The 20,606-nt window shown below is 39.0% G+C and overlaps 1 protein-coding gene across 6 annotated transcripts in view; it reads right to left on the bottom strand.

The window, feature by feature from the left end:
• Positions 1–20,606, bottom strand: part of TENM3 (teneurin transmembrane protein 3) — a 1,044,221-nt gene that overhangs the window by 66,183 nt on the left and 957,432 nt on the right. For 4 of the 6 annotated variants that reach the window (XM_058436910.1, XM_058436911.1, XM_058436912.1 and 1 more), the window contains exons 11-12: positions 15,556–15,702; positions 395–611 (exon numbers count right to left, since the gene is read on the bottom strand). In XM_058436910.1, the coding sequence (XP_058292893.1) occupies positions 395–611; positions 15,556–15,702 (364 nt within the window). Of the gene's footprint in view, positions 1–394; positions 612–15,555; positions 15,703–16,611; positions 16,630–18,221; positions 18,249–20,606 lie in introns of all 6 variants that reach the window. The other 2 variants (XM_058436908.1, XM_058436909.1) reach the window with 2 other exon arrangements.

Here is a 20,606-nt window from a genome sequence, read left to right as displayed (position 1 = left end):
GTCAGCAGTTCCATTACATGAATTCATAATTTATATTATTTAGTGAGCTCAGCTAAAAAAAAAAGTGCACTTCCGTTCTGCCTTTTGGGGTCTTTTCACTGCTTCTTTTGAAACATTTCCAACTGTGCTAACAAAATCAACTAGTTAAATGAAGATTTATTGACTCTTTAATGTAATGTCCTGTTATGTTTCAGGTACTGAAATTGACAAAGTATGTGAACTGTGTCAAAAATGCTTGAAATGCAAAGTTTGGTGAAGAATCTGCAGAAAGAGGAAAAACTGTATTTCAAAACAGAACTTTCCTCAGGTTCACAGTCATGAGTATTTCACATAAAGTGTACGTAAACTGTTGATAACATCATCACAAATCTACATACGGAAAAGAAGCATTAACCTCTTATTGAAAGGACTTTCTCCAGGTATAACATGGGTGCTATCAGATCCTATAAGAAAACTGATTCGATCGTAAAAGGATTTGGCAGCTTGCTGAGAAGGCGATTGAAGGCTTTGGCTAATGATGTCCTGAGGATCCGGCAGGCCCCGACAATAGGGCTGATTCTGGCAGGAACTCTGTAAGCAGCAATCGGGATCCATGCAGTCAATGAGTCCATCTGTAGAGAGAAATGTTCCCCAGTAAGAGAATTTTCCTTTTGATGCCATAATGTAGAATCAGTTTTGTTTCTTGACTGTTTTTTTTTTTTTCACATCAAGTGATTTCCCACTGACTATCTGATAGTAATTTCTATGAGGCATACTTTTTGAAACCAGAAGAAATAGAAATACAATAGTCATATGCCACATAATGACAGACCATATATAAAAGAGTGGTCCCATAGATAATAATGCTGTATTTTTATGGTACCTTTTCTAGGTTTAGATACACAAATACCACTGTGTTACAACTGCCTCAGTATTCAGTAGAGTAACATGCTGTACAGATGAGTAGCCTAGGAGTGTAGTAGGCTGTGCCATCTAGATTTGCGTAAGTACATGCCATGATGCTCCCACCATGATGAAACTGCCTAACAACTATCCCAGAACATATCCCCATCATTACGTGACACAAAAATCTACTTGCAACTGCCTTCATAGAGAGTAAATATTTAGATTAGAGATGGCTGAAAAGAATCATATAATGTTTGTTCTGAGTAAGAAAAAAAATTAGTGATTAGAACAATCTATTGGTAGTAGTATGAATATGGGTTAGTTGTAAGTAAAGCTACTCAAATATTCTATATTTTAGAGAAAATGCACTAGGAGTTAGCATAGTAAGTGTGTATGGTAAATAGGAATCTATGTAGGACGAAGCTCTAAAATTTGGGAGAGGGTCAGAAAGTGAAAGTTTATGAAGTGTAGCAAACACAAATCAATATAAAATGGATGAGATTAGCCAACCATCTTTCAATAAAATAGCTCTTCTGGCCGGTGCAGTGGCTCATGCTTTTAATCCCAGCACTCTGGGCGGCTGAGGGGGGCATATCACCTCAGGTCAGGAGTTTGAGACCAGCCTGGCCAACATGGTGAAACCCCATCTCTAAAATTAGCCAGGCATGGTGGCAGGTGCCTGTAGTCCCAGCTACTCAGGAGGCTGAGGCAGGAGAATCACTTGAACCCAGGAGGCAGAGGTTGTAGTGAGCTGAGATCACGCCACTGCACTCCAGCCTGGGCAACAGAGCAAAACTGTCTCAAAAAAAAAAAAAATTCTTCTAAGGAAGGTTAAGTGTGTTCCAGATAAAATCAGGCATTTCCCAAATACTAAACAAGAGCCTGGACTCCTAGAATACACTCACTAAAATGGAGGTATTACTTAAAATGTGGTAAATGTAAATCAGCCATAATATTAGAAATAATAAGAAATCCATCATGAAAAATTGACCCATAGTATTGATGGCATAAAAAGAATAATGGATGAGAAGAATTTGCCAGTGATTTCTCCAGGGACATCAAAAGGAAACTACACTCAATGGCCCATGTAAGTATCCTGTTTAAAAGCTATAACCATCCATTAGTGGTTGAGTGTTTCGGGTTATGATCATTTGATAGCATTATCCTTTAAGGTCAGGCTTTACTGACCAGTTGAAAAACATGAATTTTCTTTTTTTTTTCTTTTTTTTTTTTTTAAGACTGAGTCTTCCTCTGTCACCCAGGCTGGAGTGCAGTGGCACGATCTCAGCTCACTGCAACCTCCGCCTAACTGGTTCAAGTGATTCTCCTGCCTCAGCCTCCTGAGAAGCTGGGACTAAAGGCACCTGCCACCATGCCCGGCTAATTTTTGTATTTTTAGTAGAGACAGGGTCTCACCATGTTGACCAGGCTCATCTTGAACTCCAGACCTCAAGTGATCCACCCACCTAGGCCTCTCAAAGTGCTGGGATTATAGGTGTGAGCCACTGAGCCCAGCTGAAAACATGAATTTTTATCTCCTTGGTAATTACATTTATTGGTATAGATTAATAAAAATATCAGTTTCTGAAGACTTTAATCATTCTTAGGAGAACTGACAAAATAGTTTTAAAATCTTCCAACTTAAGTCTGGGTCCGACCACTATGATAGCAAGCTCAGCTGAAAATATCTAGATGACCATTACGTTTTATTTATACAATTAAAAAAAAGTTTTATTTTTTAAAAAAACTATACTAGCCATTGATTTAAGTTAGGCTATTCTTATTAATAGAATATTAGCTTGCCCCTTCGTTATCTGACAGCAAACTGAGGTAAAAGAAAACAAACAAAGTTGAATTAAATTGCCCAGTCTAAAAGGCAGGTCAGCAACAACACAGGTAAGGTAAGAAACAAGATGTGAGGAGGCCTAGCTCAGCAGGTCATTTTGGCCATCTGAAGAATAAACGAAGTGGACACTGTGCTTCCCCAGACCCATTTCCCGTTCTTTGGGCAACAGATGAAACTTTTCGTTTGCGTATCCGGCCTTCCCCACCTCTCAGGCCATGTGCATAACCTTCCCTTCCTGTTTGGTTCAGAAATGTACAGGTGACCTAACATGTCTAACAAGAGTGAATTTCACAAACGATCTAAAAAGAGATTGTTACTCCTCAACCAGGCTTGATCTGTGAGGCTGTGTGGCTGGGATTGCTGCAGCCACCTTGCTGCCGTTATAGACGCTGCTGGGAATGGAGCCATCCCCAGGCACGTGGAGCAAGGGCTGGAGCAAAAACTAACAGGTCAGGCACAGACACAAAAACCTTTGAGGTTTTTGCCATAAGCTGCACTTGACCTCCTGGGTTTTTCAGTTATAGAAACTAAGGCATTCCCTTTTTCCTTAAGTCTGTTTGAATTAAATTTTCTGTCACCTGAAATTGACAAGAGACCTAGCTTATCCAGAGACAGTAACTAAAAATCTCTTCACTATTTCCTTTGTAGTTGGGGGAGGGGGGAAAGGCTTAATAAGTGAATATCTGAATTAAATTTATGAAGTTGGACTCTTTTCGCACTAATATTTTAAGTTTTCTGTTACCATAATTTCCATACACATGAAAATGTGTGGGTCAGGATTTCTGATAAGCAGATCTGATTACACACGGTTTCCTTATGATAGTATGTATTTTCATGTCTATTTCTAAGATAATGAGTTGTTAATCATTTGAAACTGCATGTTTATTTCCCTGGAAAAAACCTAAAATCATGTTTTAAGAAAATCAAGCCAGGCGCGGTAGCTCATACCTGTAATCCCAGCACTTTGGGAGGCCGAGACGGGTGGATGACCTGAGGTAAGGAGTTCGAGACCAGCCTGGCCAACATGGTGAAACCCCATCTCTATTAAAAATACAAAAAAATTAGAGGGGCATGGTGGTGGGTGCCTATAATCCCAGCTACTCGGGAGGCTGAGGCAGGAGAATTGCTTGAACCCAGGAGGTGGAGGTCGCAGTGAGCCGAGATCACGCCACTGCACTCCAGCCTGGGTGACACAGCAAGACTCCATCTCAAAGAAAAAAAAAAAAAAGAAAATCAAATGAAACTGAGTTTGGAAGTTTCATATCAATTTATCAAAATATTACTTTCCTAGGCAAAAGAGCATGAAGATGAAAAATGTGTAAATATTTCTCAATATTTCTAGTGGAAGAAACACGACACTGTGCTATTGGCTTAGTTTTCATGAGGATATATAATAATAATGTAAAACATGTTCTCTCTCTCTCTTTCAAAGAAATAGAAGCATAGCTGTTAAGATTCAGAATTCTAAAGTAGTAGACTGTTGACCTACTGCTCCAGTATAATTTCTGGCATTAAAAAAAACAATTAGCCAGGCACAGTGGCTCATGCCTGTAATCCCAGCACTTTGGGAGGATCATTTAAGCCCAGTAATTCAAGACAGGCCTGGGTAACATAGCGAGACCCTATCTCTACAAAAAGTTAGAAAACTTAGCCAGGTATGGTGGTGTGCACCTGAAGTCCCAGCTACTTGGGAGGCCGGGGTGGGAGGATCACTTGAGCCCAGGAGTTCCAGGGTGCAGTGAGAGATGATCCCATCACTGTGCTCCAGCCTGGGCCACAGGGAGAGACCCCGTTTCAAAAAAAAAAAGAAAAACCCAAAATAACAAACAAACAAAAAAATTTTTTAAAACCTCAACCTTTCCATCCCAATTCATAGTTATATGTTGATGTTTATGAGGAATCTTTCAAATGTGTTTTATGATATAGTACATTTAGTTCTTACTTGATGGATTTAGAATGGGTACATATGCTTGGGAGAATAACACCACAAATATCTGATATTCTTGCAGGTTTTCCCTTGTAGTCATTCTTCAACAAAAGTAGAAATGACTCAATAGGAAAAGTATTTCCAAATATTATATTTTATCTCCATTAATCTGGTAAGTTAAGGGTTAAGTGCTCCTTACCCTCTTCTCCCCGCCATAATGCTCCCACAGTGTCTTCCCTTAGGCAATAGATGGTACAGTTGCCAAAGAGGAATGCTCAAATTTAGTCATTCATCTTTGTTAGTTTATAAAAAGCAAATGTACATCTGGCATGTAGTCTGCAGGTCATAAAACTGCATGAGATTGACACCTTCTGAACCAATCAGTTGGAAATGCATTTTTACAAGCCTCTCTGCTAACATCAATCAGAGAAAGATCTCATTTTCAACAGCCAAGGTGCAGGGACACACTGTTTGTTATTTTTCTGCAGAGTTTATCAGTAACTTGCCCAAGCAAGTGACGGATGGTTATGAATCTGGCTTCCTATAACTTGAGAAAACATTTTTCATTTTTTGGTCTGTATTTATACGGCAGCTAAGGCTATCTAGTATAACTAAGTTGATTACCCACTTGCCCAAATGTATAGTGTGGTAAAATTGTCTTTGTGGAATAGCTTCTCAGAAATCATTGAGATTCCATTTTAGTTTCAGGAATACTAGGTTGGCTTAAATTTATATTGGTATAGAAGCCATATCTAATAGCATTAATCATAAAAATCTACATAAATCAGAAATGCTCAAAACCCGCTGACTAATAACTGCAGTGATCAGTGAAGAGCCTGTCTTTCTTCCATTTGGGCTTTGCAATCTACGTGGTACTCTGATGTAAAGCAGATCATCACACTGTTCATGCTTCCCTCCACTCAGTCCGTAATATTATTGCTCTTGTTAGCTTTTCTGTCCATTATTTTTAAACATGCTCTTGTCTTTCTTTGGGCATTTTCACTGGTCTTTTACAGTGGCTGGCAAAGTTATTTTGCAGAGCCAAAGAGTAAATACGTTCAGCTTTGTGGGTCATATAGTCTCTATGGCGACTGTTCAACTCTGCCTTCAATATGTCAATGAATGGGCATGAATGTGTTCCAATAAAACTATTAAGAAAATCAGGCTTTGGCTTAGAGGTCACTGTTTGCCAATCCCTGGTCCTGCTTCAAGGTCTCTATCCTGTCCTATTTCCTATTATTCTTTACAACACTCTTGATTTTTTTTTTTTTCTGGCAAATTTAAACAATACACATTTTGTTGGATTATTGAAACTCTTGACTACAGGTCTTTTCCTAGGTTACCTTCTATGCTGGCTTTACGCTGCTTGTCAATACTCTCATTTTCTTCTTTCAAGGAGCTATGGATATTTTTATTTGTTTTTCAAAACCTTGGTTTACAGACTAGATAAAAAGTCATGAATTTTCTTTTTTACTCAAAAGATAATTGATACCCACTGTCCTTCCCCACAGTATTTGGTACTTCCCCCCCACCCCTCAACCTCCAAGTTTCAAGTCCGAATTAGAAATTCCCATGTAATATTTTATTTGTGGAATTCAGAATTTTAAAAGTATACAGGTGTAACTTTTGTTATTCTTTTCAGTCATACTCTGTAATATGCATGAAACTCATTTATTCATTTCTGGATTGGGATCATGCTAGGTTTTCCACACATTCTTGGTTGTCTACATCAGTGCTCTCCTGGTGGCTTCGGACCTCATGTTCACATCATTTCAATGCTAATGACTCCAGGCTGGTCATTCTCCTGAACTACAAAGCCACAAACTGCCTTCAAGATATCTGGCTTGGATATTGCACAGGCATCTAAAACTTAACATGTGTAATATGATTTAACATGTCTGTATATGATCTTCTCCTCCAAATACGCTGCTTCTCAACTTCCTATTTCAATGAATGGTTCCACCACCCACCCCGCTCAGCTTCTCAAAGTAGAAATCTGAACGCTATCCTGGACTCCTCGTCTCTTCCTTTTTCTGGCACCTAATCAATCACCAGTTGCTTTTCTTCATCTCAAATCTCTCTTGAATTAGTCTATTTCTTTGTCTTTCCCTGAAACTACCCATCAGGCCATCATGGTCCTCTCTTGACAAATTCTTAACAACAGTGTGTTTTCCCAGGTTCCAGTCTTGCCCCAACTATCCATTCTCTACCTGTTAGCCAGAGAAACCAGATCTGATTATTTCACTTCTCTGGCTAAAATGCTTCCTTTACTTGATCTCCACTGCCTTCTGAGTAAAGTCACAACTCCTTAACATGGCTTATAAGACCTTTCACCATAATCGTTTCCTCTGCCCGGAGATCTCTAACCTTCTCGCTTACTTCTCCACATAGTCCTCAATTCCTTCAGCAATCATCTCAGACAACTGTCTCCTTAAGCTCGAGGGCTCATCTAGTTCACTATCCATCCCTACTGTCGTATCCCCAGAGCCTTGCACACTTGCTGGCGCCAAGTAGGCATTTAATACATTTGCTAAATGAAGGAAAAAATGAATTAAGTTCCTAAAGATTGTGAATTCTAAACAGTTGAAAAGGCTTAGAAGCACGAGAGATGCCCTGCTTTTATTCTATCATGCTTTCCCTACCCTCAGACACTATGCTAATCCTTGAATTCCTATTTCTTTTTTACTCCAATAGGTACTTAAAAATGTTCTTGATTAATTGAATATTAAGCAATCCACAGAATTATAAAAAGTATTAGAAGAAATTATATGAAATCCTATAACACTATGTCTAATCTCAGAAAGGCTCTACTTAGAAGACACGTAACCCAGAAGTCACAACTAAAGAGATAAACCTCAGACAAATTTATGTCATATCAACTGAAAGCTTCTGCATGCACCACAAATTACAAAGTTAAAAGGTAAGTGAAAACCTGGGATAAAATATTTGCAACACACCTAACAAAGAATAAGTGGAATATATAATGAAGTCCTAAGAGTTAAAAAGAAAATATCAAGCAGTTCAATAGAAAAAAACAAGGGAAATAAATAAGCAATTAGCAAAAAAAGAAATAAATATAAAGATCATCAACCTAATAATTATGAAAATGCAATTAAAATAAAAATGGGGTCATTTTCATTCATCAGACAAAATTGATATTTTTCATTTGGTTGAACATTTTTGTTTACTTACAATAATTACAGATAGACTATGAACACCTTCAGATTGATGAAGTGTTGCAAAGCAATTGAGTAGTAGCTATCAAAATTAAAAATTAAAATACCTTTTGAACCAGCAAGTTCACCTCTAAAAATCCATCCTAAAGAAATATTTGTACATTCACACACAGATTTTATGCAGATACACACTCACACACACACAAATTCGCTACAGATTTGTCTCTATACTAAGAGCAAAAAAATCAGAAACAATTAAATTATCGTCAGTGTAGCAGTGGTGAAATTAATTAGTACACCATGTTTCTGTTGTAAAGAATGAGATGGGCCTTTGTGTATGGGCATGAAAAAAATCTCTAAGATATCGTCCTTGGAAGAATCAAATTTAGAACAGTATTTATTTAAGTTTAATAACATAAATGTGCATATGAATTCACTGAGATGCCCACCAAGTTACTGATGATGGCTAACTCTTCTGACAATGAGAGTGTAGTATCTGTATACCATGACTACTAATAATACCCCTTGCCTTAATGCAGGGGTTCTTAATCTGGAAAGATGTGTAGCCTGGAGGCCCATTTCTAAAGAGATGCCACACAGTGCCCATGTCTACATTCTTAAGCTTCAGGTGGCAGCTGATGGGCGCGGCTGTAAAAGAGACGGGAGACTTTTAGACCGGATGCGGTGGCTCATGCCTGTAATCCTAGCTCTTTGGCAGGCCGAGGTGGGTGGATCACCTGAGGTCAGGAGTTCGAGGCCAGCTTGGCCAATGTGGTGAAATTTCGTCTCTACTAAAAATACAAAAATTAGACGGGCCTGGTGGCAAGCACCTGTAATTCCAGCTACTCGAGAGGCTGAGGCAGGAGAATTGCTTGAACCCAGGAGGCAGAGGTTGCAGTGAGCTGAGACTACACTATTGCATTCCAGCCTGGGCAACAAGAGCAAGACTCCATCTCAAAAAAAAAGAAGGGAGACTTTTAGTACCAACCCGTGTGGCTCTGATTTTCCTCTTCTTCTAAAACCCATTAAGATGCAGTGGTTAGGCCGGGCGCAGTGGCTCACACTTGTAACCCTAGCACTTTGGGAGGCCGAGGCGGGCGGATCACGAGGTCAGGAGATAGAGACCACGGTGAAACCCCGTCTCTACTAAAAATACAAAAAATTAGCCAGGTGTGGTGGCGGGCGCCTGTGGTCCCAGCTACTCGGAGAGGCTGAGGCAGGAGAATGGCGTGAACCCGGGAGGCGGAGCTTGCAGTGAGCCGAGATTGTGCCACTGCACTCCAGCCTGGGCGACAGAGCGAGACTCCGTCTCAAAGAAAAAAAAAAAAAAAAAAGATGCAGTGGTTAAACCTTATGTTCCTTGAGTCCTAGCAGGAAGCTACTGAAGTCCTTTGCTTTATAGGGCACAAGCTGGATTTTTTTCCCCCAGAATGGGATTCACTATCCTCTAAGAATTGTGTGGATAGCCAAAGGGTTCAGAGCAACCTGAATCTCCTTTTCACTTTAGGTAGGATCCAGTAGTCTTTCAAACTAATAGTAATTTCCCCCCAAACCATCATCTACCTGAATAATACAGCGTAATGCTCTGAGACTCTAAGCATCACTCTATGTCTGATAATATCTGGATTCATTTTGGGAAATACTTGTGATCTCTTGTAATTTTTTCTTTTTTTTTAAGCTCCCTCTCCCCCGCTTCCTTTCCAGTGCTGTTTCCTGCCATTTCATTATTTTTATTTTTAAATCTGTTTTTAGAGAACATAATAGTCCCACCTTCCTGCTAGATTTTTAAAAATTCTATTTTCAAACATTTCCTTATTTTCATTTAGTAATCTACAAATACAGATCTCTCCATTCATTATCCTCATTCTCATGTTTATATTAATATTTCATCCATTTGTTTTCAATCCTTCACTCCTCTTTTCTAGTGATAGCACATTCCTACTTTTTCTTGCAGTTTGTGTGTGTGTGTGTGTGTGTGTGTGTGTGTGTGACAGGGTCTCACTCTTTTACCCAGCCTGGAGTGCAGTGGAGCAATCATGGCTCACTGCAGCCTTGACCTCCCCAGGCTCAGGTGATCCTCCCACATCAGCCTCCTGAGTAGCTGGGACTAAAGGCGTGTGCCACCACGCCTGGCTGATTTTTATATTTTTTGTAGAGATGGGGTCTTGCTATGTTGGCCAGGCTGATATCAAACTCCTGGGCTCAAGTAATCCACCCTCCTCAGCCTCCCTAAGTGGGAGGATTACACGTATGAGCCACTGCACCCAGCTTTCTTGCAGTTTGAATTGTATTTTTGCTTCTTTTGCTTATTTATCTAATTATTTATTTGTTATTTCTATCTTTCTTATTTCTGAATAACCTCAGTTGACTTGCGCTTTCTTCTCAACTGTAATCAGCCCCTACAGACTTGAAAAAATGGCCTGTTTTAGGTACATCTTCCTGATATACCCCCAACAAAGTAATAATTCTAAAGGATAAAAGATAACTCTAGGCTAGGCGCAGTGGCTCATGCCTGTAATCCCAGCACTTTGGGGGGCCGAGGGGGGCGGATCACAAGGTCAGGAGTTCGAGACCATCCTGGCCAACATGGTGAAACCCCGTCTCTACTAAAAATACAAAAATTAGCCAGGCATGGTGGTGGGCACCTGTAGTCCCAGCTACTCGGGAGGCTGAGGCAGGAGAATCACTTGAATCCGGGAGGCGGAGGTTGCAGTGAGCTGAGACCACGCCATTGCACTGCAGCCTGGGAGACAGAGCGAGACCCCGTCTGGTAAGATGTATTATTCTCGCCAGGAGTTATGCTTTGGTATTCCACCATTCTTGCACAAAGTTTAGTATGTATCTTTTAAAGTCATTCTTCTGCCCTCAACCAGCCAGTCTCCAGGACAGGGCTTGAGTCTCATGCCTCAGGTACCCACAGGGGAGTTGGCCACTGGAGGACCAGGCAGGGACGCAAGGTGTCAAAGGAAACTGACTAGATCCCCCTCTGGAGAAGATGGGAGCTTGGTAACGACTGCCAGGGACAATGCACTGTGGAGAAATCATCTTGTTAAAAAGTATCTTAAGTTTCCATAGAGATAGAATTATCTCTGGCAAGCTATTGCGTTTTGGTACTTGCATAGTGAGACCATCATTTGGAGAGCTATTTAAAGTCAAGCAACCCCTTGCTGAATGAGAGTCTTTGCAGCAGGCTAAATAAAAGCAATGATGCTTTTAAAAGTATATGAGGAGAATTAGATAGCTGCCTTGCTAATCTTGGGCACAAAAAAGCACATCAGAGGTTCAGCACTGGTATTCTTGTCAAGTCAAAAGGCTATACTTTGGCAAGGAAGGAGGAGACAGAGAGAAGATGATTCCTTCTGAAAGTGACAGTCCATGAGCATATGAACTAGTTACTGCAGTACATGGTCTGACTGTACTAAAGCTGAATGCTATGGAGAGCTATTCTTATTCCTATAGTAGACTGTTTTTCTGCCTGCCCAGCATCCAAGCCCCTTTCTTCTGGTGACAGTACTTCAGTTTTCCTTTGGACAGGTGACCTAATTTAGACCAATGAGAGTGAGGCTCAGGCCCAGGCCCAGGCCACACATAACCATGAAGAAAGGTGTGTCTTCTTTGTGGTGGAGTTATTAGGAAGTGAAATGTAAACTCAGAGCTGGTGGTGGCCTTTTTGGGGAAGAGATGGCCTGAGAATTATTCTAAGGTAGAAGAAAGCAGAGTTAACAGATGAATATACCTAAGTTTCTGGTGTCATCATTTGAACACCTGGGTGCAACTGTATCTGAATTTTTCAGTTATAGAAGCTAATAATTTTTTTTACATGTAATAAGGTTTGAGTTGAACTTCTCCCATGTGCGACCAGGGTCTTTCCTGCTAAGAATGGTCGAGTAGAACCCTGAAAAAAGAACAGGTTTTCCTGTTGAGGGGGAGTGGAAGTCTGTGGTAGGGTTCACTGTGAGACAGGGCAGACTTCAATGCAAATGGCTGGTGAAAAGAGGCACTCGAGGAACTGAAGACTGTGGTGAACAGTCACTGTCTTAACCCCCACTCCAGATCACACGCAGCTCCTATCTCTTCACCTTCCTATTCTCTGGTCTCAGCAACTTCATGATCAGAATGTTTTGGGATATGAGCAACAAATGCTCAATTTAGAGGACTGTTGTCTTTATAAGTAAAGTTGGAGATGAAGAAGAAAGATTTATAAGCCATGTGTAGGTACTGGTGATCATTTGCTCTAAAAGCTTTCTCGACTAGGACAGGACAAATTGCTCCCAAAGTGTCTACATGCCCCATCTGGGGGTGTTATCCACGATTATCTGGTCCAGTGAGCATTGTTTCTGATTTCCACTGTGTGATTTAAAAATCTAGTCATCCACTGCTTGCCTTTGTCAAAAGGATCTGCTCCAAAAACCTCTGCTTAGTACCTGGAGTTGGATTTGAGAAGCAGATGAGGGGGATAACTTACTGATTTCATAGAGAGTGGGGATCTTTGTCAGGGCCCTTATTACGGGTAACAGATTGCCCTTAGCTCTGAAAAGCTACAGTTACCCAGCGTACATGACAGCTGTTTGTTTGAAAAGAAACAAGGGCCTATTGGAAAGCAGCACAGGTGTTAAAAGGGTGGCTGAAGATAAGTTGCCCCCATCTACGTTCTTCCTATTCTTCATAAGGAATTCCCTTCTAAAGCAGCTTTTTAGAGATCAAGGGGGACAGACATACATAAAGGCAAGGAGGAACACCTATTTAGTGAGATTCGGATGTTTAAAATCTTTAGCATTCAACAGTGGTGATGGGGCAAACTTGACTGGGTGAAGTAAAATAAATTTTGCAGGGGAAGGAAGATGCTTGGCTTAAGAAGATATTTCAAGATCTCCCTATATGATGGATGTCTCTTCTAAAATTTTTTGATACTTCTTCTTTAGTTCCGGGAATGGTACGCAACTTCCTTTGCTCTTCTTTTACAAACACTGTGTTCTACAAAATTGCTCAAACTATAGTAGCTATTTATTGGAAGCATTCAGTTTCTGACTAGGGCCACATTGGGCTCTTCACCCTCTCCTCCTCCTGAGTTCCTTAATATGCGAAATCAACTTACTTAGCTACTCTCTGGATAAGTCACCATTTTGATACTAAACTTAGACAATGGATCTGTAACACTACAGTCAGTCACCATATATCCTAGAATTTCAGTCTAATAAAATCCAGTCTAGTCCTAAATAAGGACTGGATGTATAGTTCTTAAACATCCTGTTAGACTGTCTTCATATAATTGACATCCTTCATTGCCATCTTTCATGTTTTGATTTGGGGTTTGGTGTGAAAAATACCATCTTTATACATGTAGCTTATGCTTAAGTTCAAAGAACCCGCTGGCTTAGGTTATAAAGCATCCAGGTTACAATCTCAGGGCATAAGAAGGCTGGCACTGAGATTCCTTCTCAGAAGATCAGCAAAATTAGGTTGGGGCAGGAATACAAATTATGTGAGATAAGCAGAGAATCCACAGGAGTCTTCTGTCAGCTCAGATTTCCCCTCCGAGAGGGGAGCCTAGAGATAGCATAGTTTCATGCTAATCAGAATAAACAAAGGGGAATGAGGCCAATTCACAGTTGATAAATTTTGAGGAAAAGGAAAAACCTCTTTAGCTGATAATAATACTAAAGAGTTGATTAGCCCCTAAATTACTCGGCAGTGTCTCTGCAGACTTGGTCCTGCAGCCCGCTTCCCTCTGAGAGACTCTGCAATCTTCTCTTAGAAGCAAAATCTGAACTATATGATCAAGAAGAAAGAGAAGCTCTCCTTCCTCCCTAGGCAATAGCAACATTGGAGTAGAGGGTTCTTTGGGGGCAAGTAACTAAGAGAGGTGCCATCTGTACTGTGGTTTTGAGAGGATTAATGCTACCATGTCTATAAAGCACACAGTTAAGAGGAGTCAGGGGCAACAAGGTATTATTAAGCAGGAAAAGCTGTGAAGGCTAGGGGCCGCCTAAATCTATCAGGAGCAGAAAGGAAAGGCTTTAGCTCAGAATCTGTGGCTCAAGTTTCTTGATCGTCCAAGTTAAGAGAAAACAGTGAACAGTCTGCTAGAAACTAAAGGATAGAATTGCAGCACCTTGTCAGAAGGATAAGGCACAAATAACATTTGCTTTGAGAATGACTGTCGGCCCAGGCTTGCGTGTGTGTGTGTGTGTGTGTGTGTGTGTGTGTGTGTGTGTGTGTGTGTGCGCGCGCTCTGGGTTGGAAGGGAGGTTGAGGGGTTGGTTCTGGTCACTCTATTTCCTACAGAATAGTAGTTTAGGCCCTCTATAGGTATAGAAAGGCAAAGGCTATTCAATCTTCTCTGACAACCTTCTATGAAGTTCACTTAGTCAAGATGAGCACTTTTGAAAGCAAAAGAAGGGAAACTGGATAATAATAGCTGCTACTTAGAGCAGGCTGTGTGTCTGGCAATATGCTACATACTTCACATGCATTTTCTCACTTAATCCTTTCAAAATTCTTTTATTCCTATTTTATAGATGTGGCAATTGATTTTGTCTGAGATCACATGATTACTACATGGTTCAGTGAAGATCTGTGTGCTCCAAAACCTACACTCTAGCCGATGCTTTATCATCCATGTGTACAGTCTCAAAAAGAGCAGGGAGAATGGTTGGGGCTGGTGGAGTGGTAGGGAAACACAACTTAACACACAGGGCACGTGTTCACAGACGCCCAGATAGGAACTATAGCCCTCCTAAAAATGCAGTGCTAAAGCTATGTCAAAACTGAACAGGTGGCTGGGCGCGGTGGCTCACACCTGTAATCCCAGCACTTTGGAGGCTGAGGTGGGCGTTATCACCTGAGGTCGGGAGTTCGGGACCAGCCTGACCAACATGGAGAAACCCCCGTCTCTACTAAAAATACAAAATTAGCCAGGTGTGGTGGCGCATGCCTATAACCCCAGCTACTTGGGAGGCTGAGGCAGGAGAATCACTTGAACCCAGGAGGTGGAGGTTGCGGTGAGCTGAGATCGTGCCATTACACTCCAGCCTGGGCAACAAGAGCGAAACTCCATCTCAAAAAACAAAACAAAATGAAACAGCTATCAGGGCCAACTATTCCATCACTGGTGAGGTAATCACCAACTCTCACTCTATTCCCTGAAATTAAAATACAATACATGGAGGCTGAGCTCAATGGGAAAAATAATTATTCTTAACCAAGGGCTTCAACTGGGTGGAATCTCACCATCTTTTTAGCCTAGTATCAAGTTAAGGATAAAACGTCATTAGAGTACAGCTTCCAGGGAACTGTTCTCTGTTACTGTTTTGTTTTTCTCCATCCATGCCTTTCAACAGAAGAGGCTGGAAAATTCTTTGCATCTTTGGGAATGTTAGTTATTAAAATACTGCTTTGGAGCTCCCAATTCACAGAGCCCTAAATACTGTGGTTGAGGAGAAGAGTCACCTGGGGACCACGAAAAGGAACAGAGAACAATGGACATTATGCAGTAGCTTGGTTACCTTGCCTTTTCCCTGAACGATAATAATCTTGCATTTGTTTCAGGAAAAATGGAGAGCAAAATCATTCTATCAGCACTCATACATTTGTCAATCAATCTAATCTATGGGGATCAGTTTTTTTTTTTTTTTTTTTTGGCAACAGATATCTATGTACTCACTGTCACTTACAAACCTGTGCTCTGGCACAGACTTGTGTTCATGCTCAGCATTTCTTACCTCCTTCATTGTCCTTGCTATCTGTGCACAAAGTCTCCATGGCTACGTCACAGCCCGCTCCTCTCCATCCAGGCTGGCACACACAGTGCCAGCCATTTTGGTCCAGGGTACATCTTCCATTGCTGTTGCACAGACCAGGACAACCCTCTGTCAAGACAAAGAAGGAAAACACCAGTGATTTGAGTATTGAGTTTTTGCACCTAAAATAAACAGATAAGGGACACTTAGTGGGGACAGGCCTTTATAAACAGCACAAATACTGTAATTGCACATGGATAGAAACAGCAACGTTATCTATGGAATCTAATTCTTATCCAAGTGGCATCTTTGATTGGCCTGACCCTTGAGACACCACTTACCTGTGCAGGACAGAAATATATGCAATGATCCACTAAATAGCTGCAGGCCAGACAAAATTAACTTACATTTTTTCCCTTTAGCCAAGCAACAAGGTATATTGTATGGTGTGGAAAAGCAGCATCTCAACAAAATAATTTCAGAATCCCTAGTCTAGATTGGTAATCTGTTTTAAACATTACTGGTCATTTATCAGGACATGCCTTCTTAAAGCACCTTGTTGCTTAAAAAAATTCCCTCAAACTCCAAAAGCATGAAAGTGGGTATGAGGATATGAATGATGTCAAAAAGAGAACATTAATTTTATCTGGCCTTGGAGTTGCCGTACATTCATGTGAAATTACAGTGCATTAAATAATTGCACAAAGTATAGGCCAGTATTAATGACTATACTTTATGCCAAGAGTACATTCCTTGTCACAGAATAAGCAAAGCCCAGGAAATAGTGAAGCAGCTTAGCATCTATTCTAACAAACATTAGGATTCAGGCTGCATACGGATGGGACAGGACCGACAGGATTTCCAACTAAATGTAATAGCTGTGCATATTGGATTACTTAGGACGGACAAAATGAAATACCATAAGGACCACAATAAAACATTGATAGACTGAACAAAAACACGGTAGTGACGTGCTTCAAGACAGATAGCGAAGAGTGATATTTTGTGACAATCTCCCTAAGGCTTTTATGCTGTTACCTTTATATCCTATCTTGTCTGCTTTTATGGGCAAGGAGGGAAAATTTGGGAAACAATTAAAATAATTTAATATATCCAAAATCTATAATTGTTTCAGTCTAACATGACATTTTAAAATAAACAATTTTTGCCACTTCCTACTGATGATATCTGGCATGCAGCCAACGTGATCTGTTTATGAGGATGACACTTGGGTAGATTCTGGTGTCCTTGTTTATGAGTGTGATATGACACTGACAGAAGCAAGGAGAGAAATGCTCTAAAATTCTAAGAATAACTGGCTATTCATCAGATTTCTGTGGACAGAGCTATTTATAATTTGGTATAAAACATATTAATAAAAATACTTGCTATAGCAATTGGGGTTTGTTTTACAGCTTCTTATCATTTGAATGCTTCTATTGTTCCGGTGACAAAATTTAAGGGAACAATCTGCTTTTAAAGATGTTTAAGTCTGTGTTAGAATAATTATTCATATATTGGTGTCCCCTCCTCCACTGTGGAACTTGAAAAGAAAATATCGCAAAGAGACATTCTGTCTCTTAAGATTAGAGTTAACAGAAAGAAGACTATTTCGACTGTCTCTCGTGGAAGAGTACAATGAAATTACACTTATGGATACCATCAGGTCAGGAAGAGATTAATTTTGCTGCTTTTTTTCGTTCAGACAATTACTGTCTGTATTTATGGGTTATTCAATAAATAAAAGGTGAATCTTCTTTATGGATGTGTTTTTTTGTTTTGTTTTTAATGAAAACGAAAGGTTGAATTGCCCCACTGACAAGGAGGTACGGCAGCTGACTGACTGCACGTAAGAGTTGGTATATGAAAGCCTGGATATTGCCATGAATATTTTCATATTCTAATGAAAAGCACAAACGAGGAATAGAAAGTAGGTAATCTGAGGAGAAAGGGAAGGGGAATTTTTCTCTTCTGAAAAAACTTTTTCCATCTATTTCTATGATAACTGAAGACTTGAGAATCTGCTGTTTTCTGCTAAACAAGGTTATCAGTTCTTTTTTTTGTAGAATGTACAGTATTTATAGGTTTTAAGAAATAACAAAACATAAATTATGATACCACATGTATTTTGAAACATTTAGGAAAAAAACCAAAGAAGTTTCCATAAGAAATAAACGAGATTTCTCTCAACATGTTAACCAGGATCTTCTTTAGATTGACAATTTCTTATTCTGTGATAAGAGTATTTGTGATTCTTTAGATTCTTTAGTTTAGAATTTAAAGCTCATTAAGCTGAATTGCCAACAATGAAGATCTTAAAAAGAAAGAAAGAAAGAAAGAAAGAAAGAAAGAAAGAAAAAAACCCCCCAAACCAAAAAACAGCAAATGTACCATTATCTTCAGTTTCTGGTTCTAGAGAAAACTAACACTTTTACAAAGGAATGAAATCTGTGATAACCCGAAATTATAAAAATGAGACACAGACATTTAAGTCTCAATACTTTAAATCAAGGCATTTTACATAATTTAAGTCTGATTTATAATTTACAAAAATATGCATGGAAAACAGTCTATTGTCAAACCTAGTGATACACGGTTATATAGAGATACATATGTAGATATGTCAACAAAGAGCGAGTATACAGTACCTTTAACTATCTTATCCAAATAGTGAGCTTGGGAAATTAAAAAGGAAAAAAGAACAGACAGACATTTCAGAAGTGTCACATGGGACAAGAAAATTTTCAGAATTTACATGCAAATTGAGTAGCTGCAGCTGACATAAGACTCACATCACACGACAGAGATGCACTTCATATCTCCTAAAAATCCAGTCTGTCTATTCACATTTTTAGCAAATGTAGTCATGATTCCAGGAAATACTCAGCATTTTCAACTAACTGAACTAACACTGCTTTTCACAGATTATTTGGAATGCACTCCACTCTCATCATTTCAACATTCTCCTTTATAATAGCTGAGCAGAACAAATGGAATCAATTCTTTATTCTCAAAGAACTTTGGAAATTTACAACTAGGAGATCTACAAATAATGAAACTTTAAAAGTTAATAAATAAGCAAAAAGAAGAAAAGAAAGAAATTGAAACTCTTGAGCAAATGTAGTATTTTGACATTATATTCGGAAAAGGCACATATAAGTTCTTTAGAAAATTATTACCCAGTATCTCTTGACTGCAAGCCAGATAGACAATGATTTATCACATATATAGCCCATTAGGAAACAGGACTATTCTAAGATCCTGTTTATTTTCAGAAACCTCCTGGAATAGGCTCTTTTTCTCACAAAAGTTGTGTAGGAACAGTCAGGACTAAGACTGAATATTTTTCTGTACCTGTACCTGCCCCTGTCCACTTGTTTCATGAGGCTACAATTAGGCTATACCTTTCCCCTTGAACTGAGACATAAATGCCTCCCTCAATGTAGAGACCTAATATATTCTTAATAAGCCTCAAATCTCCTGGCTTTGTCTAAATTCATACATCTTTAATGATCTAAAATTGCTTTTCAAAGATGCTTATGTTGATTATTTTTCACTACTGACATAACGCAAATGGTAGGAAACTCCTAATAGAATGACTGAAACTGTAACTCTCAGTTGGGCCACTCAGGTGTGGTGGTTCTGTTATGTGTGTAAACAAAACAGTATATGGTTTTGACACATCTGTACTGTGTATGTAAAAGGATTCTTCACTTTGCCACAGGATTCTCTTAGAGGCATTTGAATTGCATTTAAAAATAAGCATGTTTACAGCTAATTGATAATACGATGCAACGAAAATTACAGTGAAGAAGATATGGTGTTAGGTGCTACTCCGAAATTATAATAAAAAAAAATTTACCTTTTAAACATTAAAATAAAAATCTACTACTGCATAACATTCATATAATTTCTTTTTAATTCCTTCTATATGCTACATACTTTATATGCCATATAAACTAGTAGAACCCTGTAACAGCTTAATTGATGATTTGAACATAAAGAAAGTGCCATCGAAACTTCTGGAGTTTCTGATTCTCATAGGGTAGTATTTCTACAGAAATTCTTAGTTTACAAAAATTACTAACGCTGATCACTGTTAGAGAGTAAACCTTTTGCTTTTACATTAGGCCTGCACAACCAAAATAAATAACACAACTTAATTATGATCTGGATTAGCAGTTTTAAGGGTGGACAAAATTATTTCTAATCAGCCAATCAGATTATTTTTGCCAACAGAATCAATTATGCAAAGCTGTAGACTGATTTACAGGTAAAGGTACGTCTTTGGGACACCAGAATATCAGAAGTAGAATGCAAAGTAGAAAATACATTTAAAATATATAGCTGGTCAAAATTAACATAATACTTAAAATACTTGCAACACTTAACACAAGTTTTGCAAAAGGCTAAAAACCAACCATAAGAAAAATATCTGTACTGAGAAAGATACCAAGATTTTTCATCTGCATTTTATATGCACAGAATTCTCACAGAGAATTGTGAGCCTGAGAGCTTAAAGCTAAGAGACAAAGAGGGAAGAACAACAAGGAATATTTTGGTATGGAAGAATAAACTTTCTGATAATACCATAAAAACCTGGTTCTAAATAATGAAGTTAAAAGGAGATGTCAATATATGAGGTTCAAATAATTATTAAAAGTAATAATTGCAACAATATAAACATTATATAAACCACAATAGGAAATAAAAAAATGCAGACATGTTGTAAGACGCCATTAGAAATAATAATCATAAAAATAATATAGCATATTTAAAAATTAATGTACCTAACAATTGCTGAAATGCATATTAGGTTGCAAAAAATTACTCTGAAAGCTAACGAGTATGTGTTCTGACACTAGAGAAAAGTCATTCCTTCTATCTACTAAGAAGTTGAAATTTGTTTTATAGAATAAAATTCTTACAAAAATGAGTGCTAGACATATAAAAGGGGACCCATTAAAAAACTATTTTCTGGAGCTGGATGCAGTGGCTCACGCTTGTAATCTCTGCACTTTCGGAGGCTGAGG

This window comes from Hylobates moloch, unplaced genomic scaffold (genome assembly GCF_009828535.3).
Source record: "Hylobates moloch isolate HMO894 unplaced genomic scaffold, HMol_V3 SCAFFOLD_3, whole genome shotgun sequence".
NCBI classification, from domain to species: Eukaryota; Metazoa; Chordata; class Mammalia; order Primates; family Hylobatidae; genus Hylobates; species Hylobates moloch.
The sequence above is the reverse complement of the archived record's forward strand: the minus strand, read 5'-3'. Positions and strand labels throughout refer to the sequence as shown.